Source organism: Camellia sinensis, chromosome 2, assembly GCF_055761805.1.
Source record: "Camellia sinensis isolate YWXY chromosome 2, ASM5576180v1, whole genome shotgun sequence".
NCBI classification, from domain to species: Eukaryota; Viridiplantae; Streptophyta; class Magnoliopsida; order Ericales; family Theaceae; genus Camellia; species Camellia sinensis.
Window position 1 is genome coordinate 203,483,987 of NC_138962.1, and position 11,087 is coordinate 203,495,073.

The 11,087-nt window shown below is 30.5% G+C and overlaps 1 protein-coding gene across 1 annotated transcript; it reads left to right on the forward strand.

Moving 5' to 3' along the window:
- Positions 1–1,995: 1,995 nt before the first annotated feature.
- On the forward strand, positions 1,996–9,071 carry LOC114321046 (uncharacterized). The gene is made up of 5 exons (XM_082916604.1): positions 1,996–2,236; positions 3,760–3,833; positions 4,345–4,448; positions 4,594–4,659; positions 8,515–9,071. The coding sequence occupies exons 1-5, from the start codon at positions 2,169–2,171 to the stop codon at positions 8,752–8,754; spliced, it is 552 nt and encodes a 183-aa protein (XP_082772730.1). The 5' UTR covers positions 1,996–2,168; the 3' UTR covers positions 8,755–9,071.
- The last annotated feature ends 2,016 nt before the right edge of the window (positions 9,072–11,087 follow it).

Sequence of the window (11,087 nt, forward strand, 5' to 3'; positions counted from 1 at the left end):
GAATAAGAATGAAAGTTCTTTTAAAAATTAATAAAAATTTAATGAAAAAATTAAAGTAATTCATATCAAATCAAAATTTTTATTCAAATTTAAAATTAAATTAGATAAAAAAAAATTAAAAGAAAATGATGAAAGTTTGAAAATATTTTGAAACCTTCTTATTCATAAATACTAGAAATCTATGTGTGTATTATATTCGTATTATATTTTTAGTTATGAAATTGAAATCAAAATAAATGTAACTTAAATTGTTATTAGACTAATAATAGAAACATCATATTAATTATTATTGTTAAATATCACTTCACTTCATTTTTAATAATAAAATTATATATTTGTTTTAATTAAATCTTTTAAATTTGTATATTTTCGTAACAAGAAAAGGTATGTCATAACTCAGTTAATCAGATTTTACTTTTTTTAAATACAAATTATCAAAATTACACTAAATATATTTATATATAATTTTTAATTTTTTTAAATTAATAATTTAAAAAGTTATCAACATAAAAGTTAACTTATAAATTTCATATATATCACAAAATAAAATATTAAATTATTTCAAGATAATTATAATAATATATATATACTTTTAATTTATAAAGTCTTGTGGATAACATGGTTACCCTAGTTAATATCATGTATTAGGTAAATATTTGATAATTAATGAAAATACTTTTAATCCGTCAACCCATTTAAAACTGCTCAAACTACAATTTAAGGTTGCGTTTGGTGGAGTTTTATAAATATGATTTGAGAGTATGAGTTGTATTTTGAGTTTGTAAGTTGTGGAATTATGATTTGAGTGTAGAAAATTTGTTTGGTTATGGTTTTTGAATAGAGTGTTGAATTAAGTTTTGAATTGAGTGTGAAATTGAGTTTTGAAAGTTTGATTTGACATGTGAAGTAAGAAATTTTTTTTGATTATGTGTTTTGGAAAGAGTTTTCAAAACTTAATTCAAATTGTTATAACTCATAACAAAATACACTGCTTTCACACTATTGAAAATTCTGATCAGCGCTCATAACCAAACTTTTTTAAAATTTAATTAATTTTTTTTATTATTAATAGAAAATAACATTAATCAAATTTTTAATTGAAAATACTACAAAGGAAATAATTTTTTTTCAAAATAAATATTCAAAAAATTTAAATCATAAATATTTAAATAATTTAAATAATCTAAAAAATTTAATAAGTAAAAAATTAAAATAAATATTCAAAAAATTTAAATCGTAAAAATTTAAATAATTTAAATATTCAAAAAATTTAAATAATTTAAAATATTAATATTTTAAATTTAAAAACAACTCTACACTCAAATCGTAACTAAACACATAAAACAAAACTCAATTAAAAAATTATTTTTAAAACTCATAATCAAACACATAATTCGAAACTCTATACTACTTTCATAACTCTACACTCAAATCGTAACTAAATACATAACAAAAAAATTAAAATATTTAAAAATATTTTTATAAAATATTTTAAAATTTTAAAAATTAAAATTGTAATATTTTGAAATTAAAATACTTAAAAATATTCAAAAAATTAAAAAATTAAAAAAATCTTAACATATTTAAATATTAAAATATTTAAAATTTTAACAAAATTAAAATATTTTTAAAATATTTAAATAGTCAAAAAATTAAAATATTAATTTAAATTGAGTTTTGAAAAGCGTTTTGAATTATGTATTTCGTTATGAATTTTAAAAAGTAATAATTATGTTTTGAATTAAGTTTTGATAAATAGGTATAAAATTATGATTTGAAAGTTTAAAATAAACAACACATTCAAATTAATGGGTGAAACTATAATTTAAGAAGTTTGCCAAAAGGAGCCTAAACTACTAATTCACTGGTTGGTTTGGGGTGTACTAAAAAAGTGCACTTTTTATCTTTTTACGAAAAGATGTACAGAAAAGTAGAGAGGTGATGTGATGGAAAAAAGATAAAAAGATAAATTATATAGTAGATGACAAACAAGGCTTTAATTATGATTCTAGTCGTGGGATTCTTGGTGTAATTAACCCTTTAATGAAAGTAGTTGATTTTCAGGAAAAACAAAACAGAAAGAGTAATGCTAGAGACCCTCTTTCTCTCTCTTGGTTTGATATAAAGAAACATCAATGGATTCTGTAATAGTCTGAACTTCAGCAGCAATGGTGGTCGCCTCCGGAGCCAATCCCTTCGCCAAGGAGATGGCCATCCGCAAGCGGATTGCCAGCATGTACTTTCTCTCTCTCTCTCTCTCTTTACATTACTTGTGTGTATGTGTGTATGTGTGTATATAGATATCTCTATGTTGATTTGATTTTGGGTGTCTTTTTGATTCGTTTCAAGTTTGTTGTCTCATACACATAGTGCAAGTGGTATACACGATCAAAAGGGCAAAAAATAGTTTTTTTTTTTTTTTGGGGGGGTGGGGGGGGGGGGTGTTAATTGTACTGTTGTATTTATTGAGTGGTTTAGGGTTTTCTTTTTTCTGGGAATTGCAATGACATGAAGTAGTAGTGTGGATTATACTCTGAAACTGGGGAAACACTTTGGATTTATGAAGGTTTTGTTGTTGAATCCCAACATTAAGTGTAGGTGTATACCAGCAAAAGAAAGGATAGATGGAACTGGAGAGTTTGGCTGAATCTTCTAGTGAAAGGTAGACGAAGGAAATGGGTGTTCTTGTTTGAATATTGATAATTGGACTTTGGAATATGGAATTGTAGTTTAAAAAAAAAAGAAAAAAAGAAAAAAAGAAGAAGAAACTGATTTTTGTAATGATTTTGGTTTTAGATTTGATGATTGTAAGGTTGTGTTTAGATCATGGATTTGGGTACGGATTTGGGAAGGGAAAGGGAAAGGGAAAAGATGGGTGAAATGTGAATGGAATATAAGCTACATTTCACCCACCTTTTTCCTTTCCCTACCCAAATCTATGATCCAAACACAACATAAGAATATTTGTGTATTTTCTTATATGTGATTTTTATTTACATTCATAAAGATACATACTGCTAGCCTTGGAGAACAAATTATTTGTCAGTTTATTGTAGAATATATTGTTAAATGATGGTTATTCAAGCTTCAATGTGACTGCTTACATTCTTGAGTTTAGCATTGTCTGCTTTTGTAAATTTACTGATTATACTGATTTTTAAAATCTTAAAAAGAAATTGTTAAGTTTTTAAAAACACCGGTGAATTTCATGCCTTTAAGATGTACTTGATAAAAATAAATAAATAGAAAATACATCTTGTTTGGTCGCCATTGGATGGGGGTCTAGCAGGTAGACTGGATAGATACATACCTAAACTTTGGTAATATATGCACAAAGTGGCTGGTTTTTAAAAGAAAAAGAAAATAAATAAAATAAAAAAATAGGAAAAACTAAGACAAGCATTATAGATATCCATTGTCCACAGAAATGCCATGGACACAACCTCATGTCGGTAGGTGCTGATCTTAGAAATGGCTTTAAAGTGAAGCCAACAATTTTTTATTAGTTATTGTAGAATTTTGTTTATTTATTTATTTTAATTTCATTTGTATGGTCTTTGATAAATTGTAGAATGATGAATGAAATAATTGATTTCCAATTCGAACATCTGAGATTTTTTTGTGTGATTTTTGCTTCTTCACAAAGCTCACTGGGTATAGCCTATTTTACTTCTAGTTAATGTATACGAGAGATTATAATGAATTAAATCCTTGATATCTATTTGTTTTCTTCATTTTTGTTTTGCACAATTTTCACAGATTTAATAAAAGACAGGAGGATTTCCCATCATTGACAGAATACAATGATTACTTGGAGGAAGTGGAAGACATGAGTAAGTTTTTGTAGCTTGTAAGGTTGTGTTTGGTTCATGGGTTTGGATAGGGATTTAGAAAGGGAAAAGGAAAAGGTAAAGGTAGGTGCAATGTGAATGAAATATAACTATATTTCGCACACTTTTTCTCTTTCCGTTTCCAAATCCCTATCCAAATCCATGAATCAAACACGGTGTAAGAGTTTTCTTCTTATAGAAATGTTTTCCTTCTTCCAAAAATTCTGAAGTGGGCATCCTGGGGGCCTTGATTAGGGATGCAGGTGTTTCCATGGTGTATGGTATTCACCTATTCTCTCAGGTCTTGTGAGAGAAAGTTTGTTATGTTGCCTTCCCTCTTAGGTTGTGAGAGGTTTGTTATTTGGTTTTACAAACCCCTCTTGGGATGTCAGAGACCTTATTTTCTTGTGCCCTTTTTTCCTTTAGAGGGTTTAGGTTGAGCTTCATTCTATTTATCATTTTGTCAATAAAATGTTGTCTTACCTACCGAAGAAATTTATTTTATTTTTTGCAGCATGTAATTTAATTGAAGGAATAAATGTTCCTGTTATTGAAGCAAAAATTGCAGAGTACGAGAAAGAAAATGCTGAACAAATTATGAATGCTCAAGCTCGTAAGGTTTGTTGTAAAGTTAGCTAAATTTCTTGTATCATACTGAACAATGTTTCATGTAGTTTAGGTCTTTTTAAAGGTCGTGAATTCTGTGATATCTGCTGCAAAATTCTCTTGGAGTATTCTTATTCTAGTTATTTTATTATGACAGGCCGAAGAATACGCAGCAGCATTGGCTGCAAGCAAGGGACAGCCTGCACAGGCTGATAGTGATGTGGTGAGAAGATCACATGCATTATTGTTTCTTGTTTTAGCCGCTAATAAATATGCATTGCCTACTCAAATCTGTCTAGACATCATTTAGTGCACTGTAAGTCCCTTTTTGATAGGTCATTTTTGGAGCTTGAACTCGAGTCTCTTTATTAGAGGACTTCAGCCTAAGTGGTTGGGGTGTCCCATAGGTAACTTAACTCTGCTTTCTTGGACATCATTAAGTGGCAATGCAACTATGTTGTCAAATATGAGATTGTCGATTGCTTCGAGTTAGCGGATTAACTTTTTGCCTTGCTTTATATCCTACTATTAAAAATCTGGTTGACAGCCAAAGAACATGCTACTTAAATCAACTCAGCAAAGGTCTTGTCCTAACTGGTTAGTTTGGCTACTTGAAGAGTTCTCCTAATAGCACCCTACTTTTTTTCTTTCAACCCCCACCTTTTCATATTTTTTTGTAATACAATCTTCCCATCATATAATTTCAATTTTCTCCTCATTTCTAACCTCCCAAATCCTAAGCCTACCCACACCCATACTCCAGCCGCCACCAGCTCTTAACACGACCCTCCCTCGCCATCTCCAACTCCAATGAGCCTCTCTTGCCCCTCCCTGCCCTCATTCTCCCTCCCTATCCCCTCTCTGTCACCCCCACCCCTCTTCAGCCTCCCACCCCACCACATCCTGACCTCCCCCACCACCCCTCTGTCTCACTCTCTCTGTGTTGATTGCTATTTGTCTCACTCTTCCTCTCTCTGCGATCACCCTCTCTGTCGCTCCCTCTTTTTCTGGCAGGGGAGGGTCTAGGGTTTTGTCTAGGAGAAGTAGAACCGTCGAAGAAGAGAGGAGGAGACAGTGAGGTAGGAAGGGGTGGCGAAGAGGTGCGGAATGAGCTATCGGAGGTCGGGGTTAGGGTTACGTTTCCAAATGTTAGGAATGAAGGTAGAATTGGGAATAAGGTTGGGGTCCAAATAAAAAAAAAATTCAAAATTTGTAGGTGGGGGTCCAAAGTAGGTTGAGGTCCAAAACAAATTGGTAGAAAGGGGCAAATAGCAGCCCTCTTACTTGAATTATGTTGCGTCCATTCTTGAGAGTCATAGTTTTAACTAATCACACCATTCCATGGTTATTGATAATAATTATTGATGATGTTCCCAACCTGAATATCTCATGTATATCTTGACTCTTCCTTGTCTTTGAACATAGTGAACCTTAACTTCTAGGCAAATATATGCGATCTTATTACATTTGTTATTTTCTACCTTTGCTTTTAGTTTGTAGAAGATATTCACATATCAAATCTTCTTGGAAGTTTCATATGTAAGAGATCTATTTTCTATGTCGAGACAACAATTATAGTGCTGCAACTTTATTGCTGCATTCTAAGTGAAACTAAAATGTAATAAACAATGTTTAGAATCTTATCCTTCTAGGTGAAATCTTTGCCAAGCTTCAAGGCCTTGGAGCTTGCTGGAAATTATTACTGCTGTATTTCAAGTAAAACTAAATTATTACTGCAGTAAACAAACAAGATTTACTTAGACTATGTGAAATTCGTACCAGATATGGAAAAGTAATTTCAGCCATTATGTTATCAGGAATGTGATAATCCTGATTCTTTGATGTTTGGCATAATAATTTGTTTATGCATATTTTGTTCAGTTGGATATGTTGTTCTCAGTTCATAAAACCAGTAATGATGGCTAAAAACTGGAGTTTTGAGTTAATAAACTTTGCTAATATTATCTGAACATGTTACCACCATGGAACCTGAACTTCCTGAATCTCTGCGTAGATTTCCTGCATATTCTATGTAACTGTATATATATCAAATGTGATGCAAGAGACACCCACCCAAAAACCCAAAATATATATATATATATATATATATATATTTTTATCTGTGATGCATCTTTTTGAGCTCTGAGTGTATAATCTAGTGGTTCTAAAATCTTATATGATTAGACAACCCTATTTCAGTGAGGAATTTGTGGCTATTTATTCGACAACAAGAAATTTGTAGCTATTTATATGACAAATTTGGGACTAATCTGGCATGAACAAGTGCCCGTGAATTCATTTATACTAGTCGAACTACTAGCATTGAAGGGGAAAATCTACTAGCATTGCAGATATTTTAACTGCTAGTCGAACTTTATATATTTTATTATTGTTGTCCTGGTATTCTTTGGCATGCATTTTGGGTTTGTCAGTCAATGATCAGAGGTTTAGAGGAAACCAGAGAATTGTAAGTCTAGCAAAACAATAAACATTATATTTAGCAGAAATATTATGATAACAATGACAAGAAAATATGATATAAACAGAATTTAAATTAGGGTTCAGAATAGTAGCATGTGAGAGTGTAGTAGTCGCATTGTCACTGTTTTAAAACTGATTTCCTCCCCTCATGAAGGTGTGAGTGAAGCTGTTCCAAGATAAATCCTAGTTTGCTCACAGCTTCCCTCGTTCAATGTTAACGATCACCAAAAGACTCAAATCAAGTCGTGAACCAAAGTTGTCCAAAAATAATATAAAATAGAATTTTGCTTTATATTTAATAATAGGAAAACTAGATAGAAACGGGATAAAATAGAAGCAGTTGAGAGGATTATTCTGGAGGTGAGTTTTTCCAGTATGTCCAAACTGGATGGATAATGCTAGAAAGTTTTTTTTTTTTTTTTAACTTTTTTGAGCAGCAACAAAAGAAGAGTTTTATTAAGAAAAAAGCATGAAAGAAAGAGAGGACAAGGAGTCCTTGTGCAATGAAAAGAAATCAGAACAAAAATTGAAAATGCAAACTAGAAAACATTCCAACACTGTGAATGGCAAACAGCAGCCCAATCCCTAGAAATCAAAACAAATAAATAAATAAAAAAAATTTGTAACTCCTTTAAATGGGATAGACACAAAAGCCCAAAATGAAGACAAGTAACCTGCCTTATCCCACAAAGATTTCGCATCTGACTCCTTTCCATAAAAAGTCTTGCATTTCTTTCCAGCCAAATGGTTCAAAAGATATAAAAAACAATTTAAGACCACAATGTTTTGGCTTTCCTATTGCCATCAAACCCGTCAAAATTAACAAGAAGCATATGCGTGCGCACCCTCAGAGCTGCCCACAGTACATCACACAGTCCAAAGAGATGCTGCCATAAGAAGAGAGCCACCGGACAATGAAGAAATAATCGTCTGCCAGTTCTACATATCCCTTACACATTATGCACCATTGAGGACAAAGGAGGTGATAATGCTAGCAAGTTGTTACCTATTTCCTATTAAATACAAAATGAACAGCATAATGAATAATAAGAAATGGTAGAATTATTTGTATAATAAAGCTACATGATAGATAGTTTAATATTTTGAAATAAATCCTGTAGCAGATATATTGGATGTATTAAATATAATTTTATTTTATTTTTAAAATTAAACTATTATCAATGTCAATCCTGCGTGTGCCTAGTTATAGTTAATCAATCATATGATAAATGTGGATTTTGTGTCCTTGTGTTCTTGTCACCTTTTTGTTTTAGGATATCGTGTGTTGTTATTAGATTATGTTTCTGCTTTCATCTTTTCTATTGTCTTTGTTGATCCTATATTATGTCATCAAAACTTTCTTGAACCTCTGTATTTCATTGGTAACCAGATGAAATCTTACAACGTTACAATTTATGAAATATTTTGAATTTTAACAACTTTGTGGCCAGTCTGAGTTAGTCTGCTTTTAATTTTTATTTATTTATTATTTTGTAAAACCAATGTAGTATTTTCAATAAATGTTCTTGTCGTTAGTATTTTTCTTGATGAACATCACATGTTCTCAACTAATTTTTTTATTTATTTACCGAGGCAGATCACAAACCAGAGCTCTATAGAGGGGCATTACGCCCCTGCAGTCGTCACTGGGGGTGGAATTGCACCACTGCCCATTCCAGTCGGATTTAATCATCCTGAGATGCAAGCGTATGATGATATCGATGATGAAGAAATGATGAAACTTCGAGTAGAGAGAGGTGGAAGGGCAGGAGGGTGGAGCGTTGAATTGAGCAGGAAACGGGCACTTGAAGAAGCCTTCAGCAGCATTTGGATTTAGAGAGAGAGAGAGAGAGAGAGAGAGAGAGCATTCTGTCCCAAGTTGCTGTTTTATCGGTAGTGTAATGGTATTTGAGAGTATCGAGTGATATCAATTGCAGAAAACAACTATCGTATTGGCGCATGAATTTGCTATAAAGCTTATATGTATTAGGAACCGGTCAATACAGTAGTGATTTTCATTCTATCTAGTATATATATATATATATCGGTATTGAAAAGAAAAAAAATTTCATATGTATCAGCCAATATGGAATGTATTGACTGATATTTAAAATTATTGAGAAGTTAGAAAATGCGGTTTGGTGGATTTTCTCACGTACAATGTAATTATTGTCGTATTCTGAATTTGAGTAGAGATTTAAAAAGGAAAAATAAAAGGTGAGATTGTTTGGCCAAAGAATGAAATGAAAAAAAAAATGATGATAATTTAGAAGATAAAAGTGAAATCAACTCATATTTGTATTTTCAGTGTTGCAAATTAGTCTGTGTTTGGCAACAATTATGTGAAGAAAATAGAATAATAAAATAAAATAATTACCGCTAAATATAAGTTTTATTTTGGGTTGGTTTGATTTAATTTATGGTCTAAAGTCAATTTTTTTGGAAGTTAAATTGATGGGTGATCCTGAAATTAAGCCGGGTATGTTTAACGAGGTAATAATCTCTACTGAAAATGAGGCTAATATTAGATTATTTGAATTAAAATTAATTAGTATGCACTCACTTACATGGATCTAAATGTAATTAATTATGATGAATATGGTGTAGAAAATATGGGGGTACTCTTTTTTGACCCAGCTTGATTGCCAAATAAATTGAGTAGGATTAAGAATATGGTAGAATTTGAATAATGTGATTATTAGTGTAATAGTATTAGGTTAGAAATATAAAATAAATTAAATTTGTTTGTATACTAATGGGATAATATTAGTTGATTGTGATTAAATTTATGAATTTACGAAAAAGTCTTAATTATATAAAAAAATGACTTTGTTACTTTTGTAATGTAAGGATAAAATGATTTTTAGCCATCTAACCTCATGAAATTCGATTGTGAATCACAACTCTACGAGAATGCTAATCCCACTCTTGCTTCTCAAATGATAAACAAACATGACCTTATTGAATCTTTGATTTGTGTCCAAGAAGAAGAAGAAGAAGAAGGGATCTATGAATGAAATAGAAGATTTTTTTCCCAAACAAGCCCCTTCCACTTTGTTGTCCTTCTACAAATTTCTTAATAAATTTAATATTCAAACACAATTTGAAAGTGTATTTTTCCATTTAACACTACCCTTTTAATTCAAAGTCCTTTGATTTTATGAATACTTTCATAGGTTTTTGTTTGTACAAAAATTAATCATAGAATTAAATACTTATGATTTTATTAACAAAATAATAACTATTGTATTTAATTATGTCATTAATTTTTATATCACTAGACTTCTTAATAAAAAAATTTTGTGGTAAAACAAATTGATGTTCTCTAAAAAATTGTTTAAAAAAAAAAGACAAGAAAAATAGCAAAAAAAACTCAAAAAATGAAAAAGAAAAAAAAAGAGTTCCCAAACTAGACCTTGTGCTTGTGATTCTTTTATTATTGGTTGTCTCGTCATGGCAGAGAAACACATGGTGATGACCTAACATGAATTGGAAAATAAGGACCTTGCGAAGAAGAAGCTTATGGGGTCTTTTGGGAGGTGAGTTATAATTCACTTCTCAGATTATAACTCATTTTCCTCTCTCACAAAAAGTTGATTATAACAGCTTTTAATCCTAATTCTATCTCTCACAAATGCTAATTATAATCATCATCTCAAAATAACTCTCAGTCTTCGTTGCAAGTTTGTTTTGCATTATTAAAGTTGAGAAATGTGACACCCCCTCTCACTGTCGTGACTTGTATAACGAATTAATTCATCATGATGTTATATGATTGTATACTTTTCTTTTCAATAGATATGGATTTCACCGACTTGGAGTACCAATAAGAAATAGCAGCCTACATGTGGTGTGGGTTGATTTTCAACCTATTTTGATTATTCAAGCGTTGGATTCCATAAGTAAAATATCTATGAAATAAATCAAGTTAATTAAATATTCATAATTATATAATTAGATATTAATTTTTGTTTTTTGTTTTTTGTGAAATGATAATTTATTAAAATAAATGTGATTTTATTATATGGTTACAAAAGTATGATTAACTTGATTTTTTAATAAATAATCTATTCAACAAATTTTACAATATGAACAGTTCAAATCATCAAAATAAGAATGAAATCGGCTCATATGAAAGCATCCTCAAATCCAAATTCCATAACTATAAAC

Bases quoted from the DNA above. Each gene is read 5' to 3' on its own strand.
- LOC114321046 (XM_082916604.1), top strand. From the start codon at position 2,169: ATGGTGGTCGCCTCCGGAGCCAATCCCTTCGCCAAGGAGATGGCCATC. The intron at 4,449-4,593 runs GTTTGTTGTAAA...TTATTATGACAG, and splicing joins TGAATGCTCAAGCTCGTAAG to GCCGAAGAATACGCAGCAGC. The intron at 4,660-8,514 runs GTGAGAAGATCA...TTACCGAGGCAG, and splicing joins CACAGGCTGATAGTGATGTG to ATCACAAACCAGAGCTCTAT.